Source organism: Pleuronectes platessa, chromosome 22 (assembly GCF_947347685.1).
Source record: "Pleuronectes platessa chromosome 22, fPlePla1.1, whole genome shotgun sequence".
NCBI lineage: Eukaryota > Metazoa > Chordata > Actinopteri > Pleuronectiformes > Pleuronectidae > Pleuronectes > Pleuronectes platessa.
In genome coordinates, this window is record NC_070647.1 from 13,386,162 (window position 1) to 13,405,818 (window position 19,657).

General features: G+C 44.9%; 1 protein-coding gene across 1 annotated transcript in view; it reads right to left on the bottom strand.

Moving 5' to 3' along the window:
* Positions 1 to 889: 889 nt before the first annotated feature.
* The window catches only part of chchd3a (coiled-coil-helix-coiled-coil-helix domain containing 3a), a 62,810-nt gene continuing 44,042 nt past the window's right edge, over positions 890 to 19,657 (bottom strand). Inside the window, exons 7-9 of the mRNA XM_053415321.1 lie at positions 16,616 to 16,686; positions 4,751 to 4,886; positions 890 to 1,625 (exon numbers count right to left, since the gene is read on the bottom strand). Of these exons, the coding sequence (XP_053271296.1) occupies positions 1,602 to 1,625; positions 4,751 to 4,886; positions 16,616 to 16,686 (231 nt within the window). The 3' untranslated portion in view covers positions 890 to 1,601. The remainder of the gene's footprint in view (positions 1,626 to 4,750; positions 4,887 to 16,615; positions 16,687 to 19,657) is intronic.

Sequence of the window (19,657 nt, forward strand, 5' to 3'; positions counted from 1 at the left end):
ACACACACACACACACACACACACACACACACACACACACACACACACACAAACACACACACACACACACACACACACACACACACACACACACACACACACACACACACACACACACACACACACACACGTTCCTCTGATGCAGAATCAAGATAAAGTCTTGTATGTGATCACCTGCCTCCACATCAAACCCACATAAGCCTCCCAAGGACTCAGAGGTGGGGGCGTCACACACACAGCTACCCCCCCCCCCCCCACACACACACTCACACACAGTCAAACCAAACACACACATACATACATAACAGTGTCTCTGTCTGCCGTGTTAAACCCAACCCAGGGAGTCTGGCAGAGTGCAGACAGCGTGGAGAAGCCGTCTCCTCCAAGGCAACATTAGCCTGGGAGACTGAGCAGAGGAGAAACGCACTCCAGAAAGAAAGAGGGGAAGAAGACAGAGGAGCGGGGAGGGAGGGAGGGGGGGGGCAGAGAATAAGTAGATAAGTGAAGAGAAAGAGGGACAACGAGCGGATAAGAAAGAGGTAGAGATCCCTCGCTCTTGTTACTGAGCAGAAGAGGATTCACACGACAGAGCTAAATAAAGAGAGGCAGATAGAGAAACGGAGGGAGAGATGGATGAGGAAGCAAACATCTGGGACGAATACCCCCCCCCCCCCCCCCCCCCCCCCCAACGCTTCAGTCCCCGTCTCCTGGGCTCGTTCACTCCGTTTGGAAAAATGTCGCTGTGACAACACGAAGGCCGCGTATCCATCAAAGATATACAACACTTCCTGTAATTAGCATAAAACGCACACACACACACACACGCACACACACTTGAGACATGGAGCCCATTGCATATTAATGGAGAAAAGTTCAACACAAGTTCCTGTATTGTTTCGTCTTTTATTTTTCTTCTGATCAGACAATCGTGGCAAAGTGTTGCTCTGGATGAAAACGCAACACGTGGATCGTTACAATATCAACGTGACACGACAACATCACACCGACAGATGCAAAGGGGACAAGGACACAAGTGTGTGTCTGTGAACAGGACAGTGCATTAGGAACTGGTGGAAACACTGAATTGATGACGACATATTGAGGACTGACACTGAGGTGTAAAAATAGAGCTTTGCTTTCTGAAGAGCAGTGGAGTGAGCGGGGATGGCTGGTGTTCTTGAGGTGGTTCTGGTTCATCTTTTTCAGAGGGCCATGCTCCGGCCTGCTGGGTCCCGCGGGTCACCGGTGTGTCTCCAAAATGGCGGACAGTATCTCTGTCCCTCTGCCATTCTCACAGGAGAGAGAGACGAAGGTTTGGAGAGGTAGGAGGAGAAGATAAGGGTTGAGGGAAAGGACGTCTACTTCTCATTCTAGGTGCTGTGTTCAGTGCCTGGGGTGGCTCCGTGGCAGGGTTTGGAGGGTGTGTGTGTCTGTGTGTGTGTGTGTGTGTGTGGGTGTGTGTGTGTGTGTGTGTGTGTCTGTGTCTGTGTCGGTGCTGATTCATTCCCCTCCTCCTTCACTGCAGTCTGGTCTGTCAGTCGTTCGGTCGATAATCAGTAATCCCACACAATGAACTCCCTCTTACTTTCTCCTTTTCTTCCTTAACTTCCGGTCCTCAACTTGTTCTGCAGACAGAAACAGAGCGGGAAGTGCATTAGAGAGACAAGAGGGGCAAATCAAATCAAATCTAAATAGACAACGCAAAGAGACGGGGAAAGATAATATGTCAAACAGGAGAGACAAGACAGAGAGAGACGAGAGGCCTGAGAGAGTAAAGAGAAACAACGGAAAAGGAGAAGAGGATGGAGTGAGTTTGAAAAGTAGAAGAAGGACCGCAGGGCAGTGGATTTCATGTTAGCGATAAGTGCAGGCACAAATCCCCCCCCGCACTCGCTGTCAATAACCATTTGAACCGACCTATTGCAGCTGATCCCTCTGTATGAAAGAGAAAAAGATGAACGACGGGGGGAAAATAGAGGAATTAAGGGACGTAAGGGAGCGAGTAAGGTAGAGAGAGAAAAGATGTTCTTCCTCGCGGACCAACTTAATGACGGGGAGTCGGTTCCACGTCTGTAACATTTCATTTTCCCGCGGATAAACAGAGGGTGTATCTTCTGCAATATCGATTTGACCACAAAATGGTTATCAATAAAAAAACACTGTCCCTGAAGAGAGCCTCCTCACTGCAGAGTGGAGGTTGAGACTTTGATGGGAACACGGATGATTCCAGCTCATTACAACTTCACCATCGTTTCTGGAGGTTATGAAAACACTGTCTGCAGTTCCAAGGTCACTGCTGAGATGCAGGAACGTGGCAGCATCAATACAGCGGATTCCAATAGGGCAACAAATATTGGTAGACGCACTAATCCAATGTAGATATTGATCTTTTATAAAAATGTCCTAAACAAAAGGTGTAGTGTCACCTTGAAGACATTTTTAAAGGTCATTAAGGGATTTGTTTTTTCTGGTTTAATCAATTTCAGGAGAGGAACATTAAATTAAAAGTAAAAATATCTGCTTGGTCAAGATTTACTGACACAAGTGCTGAAATGACAAATTAAATCATAATTTATACTTGGAGGAGCGATATTGATTGAAACGCTGTCTGTATCAAAGGGGACGTCGGGGCAGTTGCATAAGGTCGCGGCATCTTTTGCATTTCAATACCTCGCAGACCTTACACCACCAAACCACGAACACGACTCAGACTTGGTCCTTTGAGAGTAAAAAAAAGAGGATGGGTCAGTCTGAAAAAAAAAAAAACGAATAGGAGAAGGAAAAGATAGAGAGCAGGAGGCGGTCATGCAGCGAGAATATGGAATGAGGAGCCGAGCAGTGGATGGAGAGATCGGCCCTCGTGATAAACTCTTATTCATAGAGGGAGAAAGAAAGAAGAGACTTTATCTGTCCTTCCACTGCCTCCTCCACACTGGTTGCTATCTGGACCTGTTAAGTGGTGAATGCATTAGAAGTGTGACGAGGGGATGAAGGGATGGCGGATGGAGGGATGGCGGCAGGGGCACAAAAGAGAGCGAACTTGGGATTGAATGTTATCAGCGACGGTGCCAATAAGAAGCCTAATTATCAGTGACAAAGGCCGAGTGGCTGAAAAGGCCTCTGCTTCAGGTGACCCCTGTTGACGAGTCAATGTAGTAGAAGAGAGATTTAGGGTCATTGGTTTAGATCCAGTGGGATCTGGCTCCTCACACATCCTGATCTGTAGCCGTGGTGCTGCCGAGTTTGAGGAATGGAAGGAGGGGGACGAGGGACGGGCTCTTAGAGGACACGTCTGGATCTTCTGACCTCCGGGGGTCAAAGTCACATCCTATGACACATCGTCTGGGGTGCAGCTTCCTGCCTGGCTGTGATAAAACTGTGTAAACATCCTAATCACCGAGCTGCATCAGCCCATATCAACTCCACTTCATCCCCCCCCTCCACTGTTTTGTCAGCTGTGTAATTCTGCATATTCTTCCTTTAAAGCCTTATCGCAGAACTGTTTCTTCAGCACCTAATGTCTTTAAAAAGCAAGTCTTAGATAAGCGCAGATGAACAGGAGTGTGGCACGATTGCCGCCGGCTGATAAACACAAGTGGATTACCATATCGTCACGGCCTAGCTTCCAAACAATTTACAGGATCATAGCAGCATCCGGACTGTGAACGCACCGTGGCTGAATCCCGACGAGGCTACAGGTAGCGCACTCTCGAAAAAACGCACGTACGAGACACGTGCGCACAATGAATAAAACATCACGCAATTTACATAATGTATAGCTTAAAAATCTGCCTGCATCTGACTTTTAGATCTAACACTAATACCCAGGAGAGTGAGCGACACACTGGAAACTCCTCAATTCTGGCAAAACAATGCAATTCAGAAAAAAAAAAAAAAATCTAATAGAAAAGCTCTATGAATGTAAATTGAGCCTTTTTGGGGGGGGGGTAATGGATGTTACATGTTGCAAAGTGAGAGAGGGGGAATCAAGTTAATATCAACCTGAGTGACATTACCATTACAACACAGTGTGTGGCCGCTGGGAAGGAACACAAAAAAGAGTTGTAGTTGACAATGAAAGGAGGAAACATGGAGAGGACACCGGTTTCCAACTAGCTCCTTTGGTTTGATTACATTAAAACACACACAGTGACAGTCAGGGGATGCTTGTGTCAGCAGATATTATGGAAATACAGCAGAAGGTTTAAACTATGTAGCATGAGCTGTACTCAGGCGCCAGCAGCCCTGTGGAAACGAGATTCTCCTGACTAAAAGCAAAGGGCTGCTGCATGTAAATGGATTCCAGCATGCGTGTGTGAGTGTGTGTGTTTCATTTAGACATTTAAAAAGCAGACCGACTGTTCTACTCTGGCTATCACACACATCTAAGCGGCCACTGATGTTTCGCTAACACACACATGGGACTACTTTGTAATACAAACATCAATTCGACTGAGAGCTACACTACAGGATTAGGAAGCACTACGACTCACATATCATCTCTCCATGAGGGTGCGTGCTCATGCTTGTCATTCTTCAGGAAGGGGGAACAAATGCATTATTTCAGTGGGTTGTTGTGGTTTTAAATTCAAGTTTTACATATTTTCCTCACCTGCCTGCTCTTTCATTCCACTTAACAAGCGTGCCAGGCACATATGCATAACATTCATATGCAAACGTTTCCAGCGTAGTGCTTCAAATGATGTTCACGTGAGATATGAGAAAAAGGATTCGTCCGGTAAACACCCACCTGTTTGGAGTTGTTGACACACTGCAGGTAAAGAGCTGCTATGTTGGAGCAGTTGAGGGTTTTCCCGACATTCTCTCTGTAGCACGCGAGGATCTGGCCCTGCAGGTCTGTGCACACGGGATACATCTCATACCGCCTGCGGGGGGGAGAGAGAGAGGGGGGTGGGGGGGGAGAGGCGGTGTGAGAAGTTGTGGAAAGTGTGGCGTCAAAGAGAAAAAGAGGATGGGGCAGGAGGGGAGAGAGTGAGGGGTGAGAGTTGAGGAAAAGGGATGGACGTGTTAAATGTGTGGGAGAGAATCAAAAGGCAAAAATCAGGTGGATGATGGGTAATGCAGGTTGACAGCAGAATTAGTGGGAGATACAAAATATTGAGAAGAAGAGGAAAAGAAGACATAATGTTGGAAAATGGACAAATCGATGGTCATTTTCTCTCAACAGAGTTCATGAACTGTTAGAGCACCCTGAGCTACCCTATGCGTGTGTGTGTGTGTGTGTGTGTGTGTGTGTGTGTGTGTGTGTGTGTGTGTGTGTGTGTGTGTGTGTGTGTGTGTATCCCCTGTCATTTCTATTATTACTCTCATTCCAGCCCAAAACACCATCAGATAGAATCAGCGTCACTGTAATTGCTGCTGAGGGGTCGGAGGTCAATCCGACCTGCCCGGACTGCAGGGATGACCACGTCCATGGGTGCATTACAACATATCGACAGAAGAGCCAGAGGGCTTTTATAATAATGGACAATAAGAGGCTTCAAATACAGCTTCCAGAACAACGGCTGCTGTCCGTGAGAGGGACCGGAGGAGAAGCTATAACTTTGCCATTCCTTGTGCAATACAGAGCAAAAACGAGAAGGATGGTTGAGTGTAGAAAAGCAATAAAGCTTGATGATAATGATGATGGGGTTAAAATTGCAGGCAGGCTCAGTATACCTTCCCATTTAATGAGTCCCTTTTCTTGTGTCCCACCACTAAAAACCATTTAAAATGTGTTATGGACGAGAGTATCGATCCCTCTACAAGGTGGAATCCATCCATTGATTCAGAATGGCTCCATGCAAGTGTCGACACTTTACAAACTGGGGAGCCATCACCTTGGACTGGTTTAAATGTCAAACTCAATCTCCTAGCATCCAAGAGGAGGTGGCTGTTATAGACTGTGAATGCAAATTGTCTGGTTATTGGCTACACATCACTAGCTTAGCACACTCCAAGTCTGTCCTTGAGGTCTGCTTCAGCTTTAGAGCGGCAGTCTTAGCTGGTTAGCGCCAGATGCTAGCACCTCTAATGATGGATGCTACGCTAAACTTAAGTGCATCAATTGGACCTTCGTTAGATGCAGGAGTGAAACCCGTTTTTTTCTCCAATCCAGGCGGTACCAGCAGCACTGGTGCCGCTGCCGGTGTTAACTGCTTTTGTCTGCTTCTTCACACACCCCATAAAAATCCATAATGACAACACATGCACACGCTCGGGCTATTATGCTAATGGCGGTGTCATCGTTTTGTTCACACCAGTGCTCAGGACACTCCATCTGCCTCACTAAACCCGCCTTGCATGGGTGTGAAAGAGAGAGATTTCGCCCGTCAGCAACTCCGGAGCTCCCAAAGGGATACTGGGGGGGGCGAAGCCGGGCCCCTGTAGTCAGAGTCAGATGTTTGATTTGCCCCCTGGAGTGAGAAATTACCCCCCCCCGTTGGATGCAAAGGAGGGGATTGGTCGCATGGGTCATTAACCAGGGTGCAAAGCAGCAGGAAGATGGCGGAGCTACGATGTGTACATATGTGCATCTCCACATGGTCATGTTTGTTTGGGGAAGAACCTACAGTATAGGACAGTGAGGATTGTTGGCAACAAGAATTATCAATATTTTTCATTCAGTCGCCAATGCTCCATGCAGTGGAAAGATAGAACATTTTTTTTAAATAAGTGCAAACCAACAGAGAAAAGGGTCAATGGTATTCCCCTTTTCCCCAGAAAGTAAGAATACTTCAATACCCAGAATGCACCAGGCTCAACACCTTCAACAGCCACTTCCAGATAACTCCCTGACAGATTTCTCCTATTAGACTTTACTTGAACTTCGGGTATGTTTACAAATACTATCAGCCGAGCAGGGGGCCATATACCGCTCATCGGAGTAAGAAGAAATTCATACTACACATGTGGTTGTGAAATCGATATTTTCCTATTTGCAAAGATTTGGAGAGGAAATGTCTTACAGGATTGAGCCATCATCTGTTTCCAGGAAAGTATCCTAGGCATTGTAGTCGGTGGCTAATGGCGGCTATTACCCGACACATGGAGAGAACACTGCAATGGAGAATTAACTAAGAGTCTCCATTTCAAAGTGAAGGGCCACGAACGGGGCGTTTCAGGCAAAACCGAGACAAACTTAAAGAATCGGTATTCATCCTCCAACTCTCTGCAAGGAAGTGAATAAACACTCTTCCCAAAATGTCAGAGTATTCTTTAAAAACATCGGCTGATTCTGGGGAGAGTCTACGCCTTGAAGTAATTCCTGGCATTTATAGAACTTTAAGCACGGATTGGGACATTATCATGCCGGGGGGGGCAGGGGGTTCTGCGCTTGTGCATCCGTCGGGGGAGAAATTCAGTCATCTGCTGGGAGGCACGACAAGGCCATTGCTCTGCGTCGGGGTATTGAACGATGACAGCGGCGCGGGGCAGGTATCGCTGCCATCCTATTCCTATGGATCCTGGCACTCATTTATTACAGCGCCTATGGGCATCTACGGGGACGAGAGGAGCCACATACACCCACTAATTACTTTCTTAAGCATCTGCGTTAATGCCAGGTGCATCCTGCTGATACAAACCACAGTGTTTATCACCAGTAATGGCCTCAGAGAGAGAAAGGAGGTAACATGAAGGGAGGGAGGGAGGGAGGGACGGGGGGGGGGTAGATAGAAGTGAAGAGCATTGCCTGATGAGGAACTAGACAGTGGTGCTTCTATTTTTTGCTTGCTCCCCGGTTCTCTCTCGGCGAGGAAGCGCCTCAGACCGCGGTTGAGTTAATCATGGAGACAATAACACTGTCACACACACTATCATCTATCATTAAGATTAACATTAAGTTCATGACGCCGAGCACACGGAGCTGGAAGGGAGAGACTTCAGCCTCCCCCCCCCCCCCCAGTTCCACATTAGCTGCCCTCCCGTCATTTACTGCAGAAACACAGGACTGCAGCTCTATGCAGCAAGGAGAGCAGACGCAAATAGGACAGACAGGTCGTATCGGTAATAGGCCACAAACACAACTGTTTCTATGAATGAGAGTATAGGATTTTTATTTACTGAGCAATAAAAGTTTGTGAGATTCTATCTATCAGAGCCAAGTGATATGAGTATTTTTCTGTTGGTTGAGCTTATCAATACCTTCTGATAAACAAAAACTATCAAACAGCTCATGAAACGAGACAAACGTTTGGTTGTTCCTGATGAATTCTTGTTAAAATAGTTTGAATGGTTCCAACACTTAAATGCTCCTTAGTAGAAGCACACTGAATCCTTGCACTGTGGGAATCCTTGGGTATAATTATAGATATCGTTGAAAACAACCATGAATCATCCAGTTCCCATGTAACCTGAGGAGAGAGGCATTCATAAACAGAGCTTCTGTTCCCCATTCCCAAAGCAGGAGTTTTGTTTTTCTTTACTGGGTTTAAATGATGTACAGGAAATAAAATAAAGGCATGGAGGGCAGGGGAATATTTAAAACAAGGTTCAGTAAGACTGTAGAAATGAAAGTTGTCTTTCTCAGAAGCCTAATTTGAAAAAGGTTAAGAGGCTACAGGATGTAAAACTATATATTTAGTTTTCTCTTATTTCCCATACCAATTTCCAATTTCCTGACCTTATTGTTTCCAATTTTTATCAAATTTATAGAATGGATTAAAAAATATATCAATGATTACTAAGATATCTTTAGTAAACCGTTAAGAAATGTAAATAAAGCTTGATAATTTGGAGTTTAACCATAAACTTACTAATAACTATTAATGAAAGAAAAAAACTAATACGACCAAATATATATATTTTTTAGATGTAACCATGAATGCACATCTTTAATGCGTTATAGATTCTGTAAAATGGGTTTTCGTTATTGATTTGAATCGTCAAACATATATGCTGAAGCCAATATATCTGCAAGAGGCTCATATCGATCAATTATTTATACATTTTGATAAATCGGTCAGGTTCTAGTGTGAAACTAGAGATTTTACAACACAAAAGTAGAGATTTCGATTTTTCTTTACTGCTGATTCATCCCGTGAACCCATGATGGTATAAATATACACCTTCTCTTTGTGTGAGTGCCGATCTTGTACAGCCATCACACACCATGTAAGAGCACTACATTATCAAAGACACAAATTTGAATGCGACATGTCTGCACAGAAATATAACTAACACGTTCTAATAACCTATATTCAGGTTATAGAAGCAGACGTTGCCATAAAATATCCCCAAAACAATTCCGCTATGATTCCTTCCCTCTATCCTCAGTGGTTCATGGGATATTTAATAAACCTCCATGTAGGAGGAGGGGACTGAAACAAACAGAGACATCTAAACAGAGACAGTATTATTTGCTCTCTGTGTGTGTGTGTATGTGTGTGTGTGTTTGTGTGTGATGCACCCTGCGTACCCCAGAGACCGTAAATCTAAACAGTCATATAGGGTCTCGCCTTGAGTCATTAGTAGCAGTAAAGGTTGCTATAACATCACCGTATCCAACCCAACCCCCAACACACACAAACACACACACGTACACACACACACTCGTCCCTATTGCCTGGATCCACTGATTGAGGGAGGATTGAAAGGGAGGCGGTTGCTTCAGATACCAACATTACACTTCCTCAGCTCTGCGTCATGAATCATAAAGCAGACAGGGGTAAAGAAGAGCAGACAGATGAGGGAGGAGGAGGAGGGGGGGGGGTGCTTTATTAGAGGCGGTGAGCCAGAGACCGCCGGTGGATGTTTTCAAGCCAGAGCACGGCACAAGACGGCAGAGAAAAGAGGCAGAGGGGTGTCTGCGGGGAGGGAGAGTTGGAGAGGAGAGGTGGGAGGCAGAGGAAACTCCTAGAGCTCTCCTCTCACTTCCTTTTGTAAAGTTTCCCTCCAGGAGAGGACCGAAAACCAGGTTGAGAGGAGGGGCAGGCAGGATGTGAGAGGGTGAACGTGTCCCATTTAACATGCAATAAAGTAGAACAGATTACCTGCTCACTCCCTCTCACTGTCCACCTCCCTCCTCAAGGTGTCCCTATATCATTTAATACAATCCCCCTCTTTCAAGCCTGCCGCTGCACAAGTCAGCACATTTCCATGCAGGGGGACACATTCCGATGGGTTTATGGCTCCGGCGTCATTCTTCAAAGGACATATTGACTAGGAGGGGATGAATTGAGCCTGATGCCTGGATTTCCATACGCCGTGCATGAGTTATGCCAATAGACGGAAGGGTATCGAGTCATTTTTCTAAAGCAACTTAAATTGATCATGACTACCATGAGCTGTAACGGAGCCGAGCGCTGCTGTAAAATGAGGTTCATAGATCTCGGTTAAGGAGAGGACATGCTTCGATAGCTGAACAAAGTGTGAGACACATCTGGAAACATGTACGTTCATCTGTCATGGTTTGAGATGCATTCCAACTTTAAATACAGAAAGCAAAAAGGAGCATCTACAAGGAATGGGACGAACACAGACACACTGGACGAAGGGGCATTGTCTACTCTAGCGTCCACTCTATTGGACAATGTCCTCTCGGCTCTTGTGCTGATTACACATCTTTGTTTTGGCCCCGAATTAGAGCGCGTGGCTAAGAATGTCTGACCCTGTTCGACCCCTAGAGAAAACCAACCGATCCTGATCCAAACCCGACAGGCAATTTTGTTTTTGTGTGTCGCAAACATAGCGAAACCGGTATAAAGCGGCCATTGTTGTCGTTTCATTTGTTGTTCTGGTTGATTCTGGGGATTCTTGTCTTTTTGTGTGTGTGTGTGTTTAAAAGCAAACCTGCGCTAGATGAAGCCATCTGTTCTGTTTCCCTAATGACATCTAATGCTGTTATTATTCTATCATGATTAAAAAGCACTTGACCACAAACAAGCGGGAGACATTTTGTGCTCTGTTTTAGTCGGGTTTCACACGTCTTACTCGAAATCCTAACCCATCTGTTTAAACACAGGCGACACATTCTGCGGCTCCATCCAGGGTATGGATTACTTTACTCTGCCACCATATTGAGTTCCAAATCACCACGTTGTCTATTTATCATCATTTGGGTCCACTTAGGGGTTAATAGGGTTAAGGGGGCGGGTGCCGGATCCCCCTTAAAAAGCCCTCATGCTCGCTCTAGTTAAGGCAGGCGTCAGTACCGAGGGGGGTAAATAAATACAAATGATCCAGTTAGGGAGAAAAATGACGTGCGTTTCGCTAACACAGCTTTTTAAAAAGCACAGCTGAACGACCCCCCACATTGAAATCCATCAGCATGGATAAGAGGTTGACTGGGAGAGGTAAAGTGGTAGAGAGAGGGAGAAAGAGCGATAGAGAGAGAGTGGGCCGGGAGGGAGGGATGGATGGATGGATGGACAGAGACGGAAAATCAAGAAGCGGAGTGATGGATAGAAGAATGGAGAGAGTGTATGAGTGAGCGAGGGAGAAGCAGACAATAACAAAGAGGGAGTGAGGGAGGGAGATTTAAATTAAGACAGAAAACAGGGTTCCTAAGTGAGCGGCGAGGGAGAGAAAGATAGATGAGTGAGTTAAAGAGGGAAAAGGAAACGGTGCACTTCTCCTTTCTAACCTCTCTTTGTACACGCTCTAATAAAGGGGCCCGGTGTTTGGTCTCTTTAGACGACACGTTTGATAGATTTCACAAAAGTGAAAAGGGAAAGCCTGAGACCACTTTACCGTTTATTTGGTAAAACGGCCTCAGACTTTTTGCACTTTGCTGTGTTTTCGGCCCGGTGATTCGGAGACCCTGAAATTACGAGACTCGTCCATAAACGGTGAGAGCGCCGGTGCGTCGCGATTGGTAAACATGCAACACATTTCCTCTGCGTATCCACAAAGTGCCACACGTCAGGTAGTTTCTGTTCTTTCAATCATGTCGCTGTAATATTCACTATATGGAAGAAAAAAAAACAACAACTCCCAAACAGGACAGAAAAGCAATAAAAGCTGTAAGTGGGTTTCCAGTCTGCGACTAAAAGGTGTGTGTATGTGATGCGTGTCAGTGTGTACGCCCACGCAGGTCGCTGGAATCGTGTGCGCTTTTTACCGGCAGCCCGGCGGAGCTCTTAAGGCCGAAAGAGGAGCTTTTAAAGCCGTTATTGACTTCTCACTCCTCTGCTGACCACCATCTTGTCCCTGGGCCCCGGGTTGCCATAGCTACGGAGTTGTGGTTCACCCTCACCTGAAGGGGGGGGGGGGGGGGGGGGGTCAAGACGCCGCTCAGCCCGACCTGCACCGCCACGAAAAAACACCTCCTCAACAACCTGCCTGCCAATTTAATCACTGCTATTTTGGGGTAATTAAAAGTGCTGCTTGGCCCGATTAAACCTCGATAAATCATTTCTTCGTTAATTTTGGGACATGTTTGTTCACTTAAACAAACAGGGAGCACTGCCGGGGGAAAGGAAGAGCCTCTACCTGACTCTACACCTCATTTACATGCTGGAGCAGCAGGGTGGATCTCAAACTGGCCAGGTTCTGTTTACTGTAATCATAATAAAGCATCGCAAATCATTTGGCAACGTCAAATAAAAAGGAAATGCGGATGCCGAAAAACTTTTAATAAGCAGCACTTGCATTACTAAGGGTTTTCTGGTAATACTGTGCAATTTGGATATATCATTAAAGTAAAGCAGGGTTGTTGGGAGTTGTTTATCCCTGAGAGATGTTTACGGTTGTGAAAGGCTGAACGAGGGATGAGTGGGCTCCGCTCTCTCCCACATGGTATGGAGGAGACGACAGACTGTCAGGTGTGGTCTCTTCACCGCGGCACAAACAAGACAAACAAGACAAACAATGAGCCATTTACATTCAACAAGTTCTGCTCCACGCCTCCTCATTCCACCTTTTACGTGAGCGTGTGTGTGTGTGTGTGTCGAGAAACAGAGCAAAGACAGGTGCTTCTGTTATTGTCAACTGGATAACATTAGAGAAAAAAAAGATTTATTTAAAAGTGGTAAATAAAAAATAAAATAAACAGACAAAGGGAGTGAGTGTATAGCCTGAGGGAGAGGAGGCGAGTGACAAGCAGAAATGAAAAATGATTCTCTATAGATGACCGTATGGGGGGGGGGGGGGGGGGCTGAAAAAGCTTGACTTTGACACACGCATACACGTCAATCATAATCAAAAAGTTGTAGAAATACACTTATTCTGATTCCATGACAAATGTCAGCAAGTTTTTCGAAGTTGTCACGAGATGTTATGTTCTCAATCCTTTAGTCTTTTAAGAGCGACACATTCACCGACACCTGACGTCCTGGTTGCATCTCAATTCTGCAGGGACCCCAGACAAACCCCGGAGTGACCGTCTCGGACAGGAAATCCCCCCCCCCCACAAAACTCTGAAAGGTTAGCGGTGACAGGAGAGCTTAGCGCCACGCCGCCGTTCTTTCATTCCCCATTCCGTCTCTTTTCGCATAATCTCACATCTATCATTTCCCTTCATGCCTGTCAGCTCGCATCTCAAAGTAAAGCCCCACTGGGTCAAACTCAGCCTGTCGAGACTTTAAACACACACACACACACACACACACACACACACAAACACACACACACACTCTCCAATGCAGATATCCACATACACATGCTAAAACGTCAGCACACTCAAATGCATTCATCTCCACGTACAAAAACACTCACACGCATATGTATGCACACATACATGCGGTGCAGTAAAGGTCACACATTCAGAGCTGGACAGTGTGATGCATCAGACCTGGATAAACACTAGTGGTGAATGTGGCAGCATATAAATCAGCTGCAGAGGGGGGGGGGGGGGGGGGGGGGGGGGGGGGGGTAGAGCCTCTTTCTGCACACGCACACACATCTGAGAACTCTTATCTACACCCAGTGTCACAGGGTAAGTGAATAAAAGCTTCGGTCTTATTTGTGCATGCGTGTGTCGGACGTACCGGGTTGTTACTTTATCTAATACATGTTGTGTATATTTTACCCTTTTATAGAAGACCTGTACACCAAACGTCTTTTGTCTCGGTCTTTGAGAGCAGGGTGATGGCCTGGAGTTTATGATTCATAGCAACCATTTCAGACGCCAGAGGGGCCTATTTACAGTTTTACCAGTACGTGCTTCAGACAATATTGTTCCAGTCGCTGCATTTTTGTGGGGAAAAGTTTTTGAACCATGACATCACAGAAATTCTTTCTTGTATTTATACTGCGCTGGCTTTGAGTAGAGAATTTTAGCCTTGTAAAAGTGTGACAGAATGTAATGTGCGTGTGTGTGTGTGGATGTAATGAGGTCAGAGTGATGCAGTGGTGTTCGGGGCCGGGAGAGCTCCATCATCCTCAGAAAACTCAGGTGGGAATACGGAGAACGGCGGCGAACAGATGTACAGCACACCTACGCTGAGAAAAAAGGAAAAGAACAACTACACACATACACCAAAAAATCGGGCTGCACAAAGACACACACACCTTCTCTCCCTTGAGTCCCTACCTCTCACACTTTAATATATTTCTTTCAACACCGCTAAACAAAATGACAGCACTGTACCACTCCTGCTGAAACCTATTTGTACACTATGTGGATAACCTGTGTATATCACACACCACAAAGAAACCAAATTAACACACAAAGGCAGGACTATTCCGGGCACTAGAGATCGTCAAGTCGTCCAAAAGAGCAAAACGGGAGTGATTTTTTCATTTCAGTGGAATCCAATCCCCAATACCAGACTAATATTTGTTTCAAACCGAAGCAATTATTTCCCATGTTGACTATTTCAGAGCATCAACTCAGAGAACTCAGAGAAGTATAAGAAAAGCTGCAGCACCCCCTGTTCCTTTTTCTAAAAGTCGCCCAAAAAACATGTACACAGATGTTATGATCCTCTACATTCGTGGTCCCACATATCCTCTGCTTTACTCTGATAAACCATACGTTCATATCAGCCCTAACACTGATCAATCCCTAGAGTGCTATCGCTCTCATTACAGCCGCGCCGACACGATCCACAGCGGGGAAATGAAGACATTCTAATAAGAAAGATGTCATCTCGCGCACTTTATAACATTTTCCCATTAACATATCAAATGTTAATTCTATCAAGTATGGATAAGACCTCGCCTTTGCGTTCTTTCTTCTTTTTGTTTTTTTTCATCTCTGGGGGACATTTTCCAGCTTTGAGGAAATCAAAAGCCAGTGTTAGACAAAAAATATTTCCTCCCGTTATTCAACAGAGGCAGATAGCATCTTATCTCTGTAGGGTATCTGTCATGAGAACGGGCTTTGAGGAAGGGTTCACATTATTGTGTTGGAGATATGAGTGCATGCAAACATACACCGTGGCGCATGAACTCGCACACGTAAACAAAGACGGGTCCAACACACCCTGTTAAATCCAATTAACCTCCCGCTCCGATCCCCACAATGCATCCCTGCCCCTGTCTTGTAAGACCAGACCTTCCCGCCATTTCATTAGTGCACACTCACACACATGCACGGATAGCTGCAGTCACAAGCCTGCTAATGCACACCATAATCCAATCCACCAATCGCTGCTCTCCGCGCGAAGGCCAGTGTCACATGACTGCCCGCGCGTTAGCCCAACATTTGCTCTCAGTTAGCGCCGTCATTTGGCACTAATGTTATTCCATGTTTTATTTTTTTCTTCTTTAATTTGATTTGGAAAAGTCTCAGCTCCGGCTTCCACCAGTCTCGAGCTCAACCCCCGGTGGACTGGGCTAATCACTTTCCAGCATTTCTGAGGGAGACAATGATCCCAGTGTTAGCGCTGGCTAATGACAAGCTAACACAATTAGCCTAGCCTCCCTGGAGGAGAGCTCAGAGCCAGGGCCCATTCTTGCCCCACCTCCTGCAGGCTCCTCATCCACTTTCCCTACATTACTATGGAGCCTAATGGCCTCTTATTAAGAAGACAGATGGAACACGGATGGGGAGGGATTCTGCACCTTCTTGAGTTACATATATGTGTCGGATGTGTGCTACATCAGTGACCACTCGGATGTTTAACTCTTTGTTTTTATGGGGTGGCGGCACGATTGGTAGAACTTGCAATTTAAGTCAAAAGAGGAGAAGCCGATGTAGACCTTGTTTCTGCAGCACAGAGGTAATCTTTAGTTTCTTGATATGGAAACACCATGATGTAACTGCTACAATTGATTTAATAATCTAAGGTCTGGTTGAAGATAAAGATTTACACAATAGAAGACAGTCCTGTAATAGTGAAATAATAAAAGAGCACGAGAAAAAGCCCTGTTATTATATCATGCAATCTGGCTTATCAGCATCATCAGCATCAGCTAATGGGCCGGGCTAATGTGGTTCTGATTGAAAGGCGTGGGTTAGAATGTGGCTGACATAATTCAATAGTGGACCCACCGGTCAGTCCACATGGATTTCTAATCTTTTGTGTAAATAGAGCTTTTAACTTTATCTGTCTCCGTGAAGCAATACACATGAAGCCTCCTGAGATCACAAACCTGATGTGTGTGACATAAGGATTTCTGTATAAATAAAAAAAACTTAAGATAAGGAAGGAATAGCAAAAGTCAGATTGATCCAGGTATAAACTAAGAGATCTAAAGTCTTCATCTACCTTGGATCACTTGAACTTACTTGAACTTGGCGTTCACTTGGTCGGCAGCTTTGTGGTAGTTCTCGGTGGTGACCTTGTAGAACTGAGCGCTCTGCAGAGAGAGAGACAAAAAGACAGAGACACTTGTGAGTGAGAGAAATACATGGAAATGTGATTGTGTCTCTTAAGTGTTCATCATCTCAGTTTGAAGCTTTTAAGACCAAAAGAAAACGTTTCAGGAGTATGACACTTTAACAGTTTAGACGATAATCTTAATATAAAGATGGAGGACATGACAGCTCCTAAAATGTGAAGCCACAGCGTCTCAATTGCCACCCGATGGCTCACTGCAGTATGGGTCAAACATTCAGTTTATTCATGTTAATGGATGGGAGATGAATCAAACTAACAGGCCAATGTACACATTTAATAAATTTTTCTCAAAGATGGTTTCTTAATTTCAGGTTGCTCTTATCACATCATTCCCTGATCACAATTCTGCAGCCTCTGGTTCCAAATGTGCAAGATACCAGAGTTCAAACCAGGGATATCTGAGCTTCTGGATAGTAGGATGAAGAGGGGGGGCGTCATCCATCTATATTTACAGTATTTACAGACAACCCTTCCTTAGCTAACATCACTTAAACTTCATTAAAAATTTGATTGACAGGGATATTAAGGCCAGAGGTCTATTGCCAGTTAGATTTACGGTCAATAACATGGAGGAGTATGTAGGTTGGAAGATTTCTTCTCTTTCCATGTCATTTTGAGCGTGTGTGCACACACTACATGTTGTCCTCTTGGTGTGAGGGTGTGAATTATTGGTATTTGTGTGTTTGTGTGTGTGTGTGTGTGTGTGTGTGTGTGTGTGTGTGTACATGTGCATTTGTGCTTATCCCTTCAGAAAAATGACTGCTGTAATAACGGGCAGTAATCCTGTAGGGTCAGAGTGTGACTAGTCAACAGCGCACAGAGCAGCGGTCATAATCCCCAGGTGACCCATAGCAAATGAAGCCGTAGCAGGACCACTCAGCCTGAATTACCTCCTCTAACACGGCCGTATAACCCAGCTCTTATGCCATTTATACTACTCCGGGAAGATCTGTTTGCCAGCCCTCTGTGGCTGCTATGCACATTTATGATCACACGGTGAGAGGTTGTAAAGAGTGATGGATAGCTTGATTGAGTCGTGTGAGGTTTGACCCAGGGACAAAACGAGCAGGATGTCAATCGCTAGCCACGTCTCCAGATAAGGAAGATATGGATAAAAAGAATAATTTGACGTTCTATGAAATCTGTCAAATTAGAAGTTTTGTGCCGTTGCCTGTGGTGTTGTTGGGCGAACACAATCAACTCAGCACTGCGTAACGCAATGCATGATATACAGGATCTTATCTAATGGAAACCAAAAGCTTCAATTATTTTGCATGAATGATATATCTACTGTAGAAGTGGGATGAATGTAAGCTTCTTGGTCCCATCTGCCCCGACCTAACCTCCTCGCAGGGAAGACATTTATCATAGTTCAGAAAAGATCAATAGGAATGAACTGCACTGCTGAAAAGATCAATAGTTATGTGTTGTAGGGCTAAAAGAAGATGGGACATGACAATGCTGACAAAAGGTCTGAGACGGATTTGAGTGTGCTTCATTTGAATGGACACTCGTACACAGGGTTTGGATCTAGAATCCTTTAATTTTTCACACTCTGCAGTCATGGAGGTCATTTGAAAATACTGTACTTTATTATCAACATGGAAACTGTTCTTTATAATAATACACAGCTATATTTCTAAATAGTATAAACATCATAAATATGTTATATCTGTTGAACCGGAACAAAGAGCGATTTAACGAACGTGTCCTGGACTCTTGCTACACCTTTTCTACAGAAACACACTTTGTATCCTCCTGTTGTTTTATCACTCACGAGATGCCTTCAGTCCAAGTGTCACATTTAATTGAGCGGAAATGATTGATGTCTATGTAACGTCTCGTGTCCCATGAGTAAAAATTAGATCATGAAATCCAAGAAACGTACATTTCCTTGTATGCTCAGGCATGAATTTGATTTAAAGGGGGGGTTGTATGCGACTGTTAGAATTATTGCTTTGTTGTTCTTGGAAAATATGGACATTGAAAAACATGGTATAGAACAATAAATTGTAAAGGGGGATCTGAATGCTCTGCCGGCCCACGGCAGCCGTCCCTCAGGCAGACATTAGTTTGTATGTAAAACACTATGAAAAAGCATTTCCAAAGTTTAAGAGTTAACTTGTAAGCTCATGCTGTATCAGTGCCCTCTTGGCCTCGAATCAAGTGGTTTTCAGTGAAGACAAAGAAACTGTCAAGAGCTAAGAAAAGGGATTTAAAGAGAAGCTTATTCACAGATAGAAAAAAAGACTAAAAGGAGATTTCGGGGGCTACTAAAGAGGCGAGAATAAGACTTCTCCTGGGTGCCGAGGTTGAGGCATTGGACGAGAAAGAGGGAGACGGGATTGGATGGGTTCGGGTCTCTGTCTGGAATACTAAGCATGAGGTAATAATACCTGCCTAAATGGCAAAGCTGGCACTAATCAGCACACTAATCCACCTGGGAGGACAAAAGGCCACGTGGGACCATGATTGCAGGGCCACTTACAACACACATACACACAAACATACGGTTACCGCGGTGGCTAGATGTGTAGATATAAACAGCGGCACACAGACCTCCACTAGGCAGAGAATTGGGTAATTTGTGTAATTACTGAGTGGCCTCAAATTGTGATTTCCTGCTGTTGGCCCAACTGATTTTAAGAGTAGCCCTGACCCTTTATTAGCCTTTAACTAGAATTTATTGTCCTTGAGAAGAAGGTTGAAAACGTTTCTCCCTTGACCAAAATTTTTGTTTAAAAAGAAATAGGAGTAGTAAAATACAACCTTGATATAAGTCTGGGAGAAATATGTTTTTCATCACTGCAGGGTAGATCTTTGTCAATGGATAAAGAGCTGTGACGCAACTGAAACAAGGTACAGTGAATATCCCTGTGTGCAATCAAGTATTCACCATCTCTTGACTACAACTGTGTTTCTGTTTATTT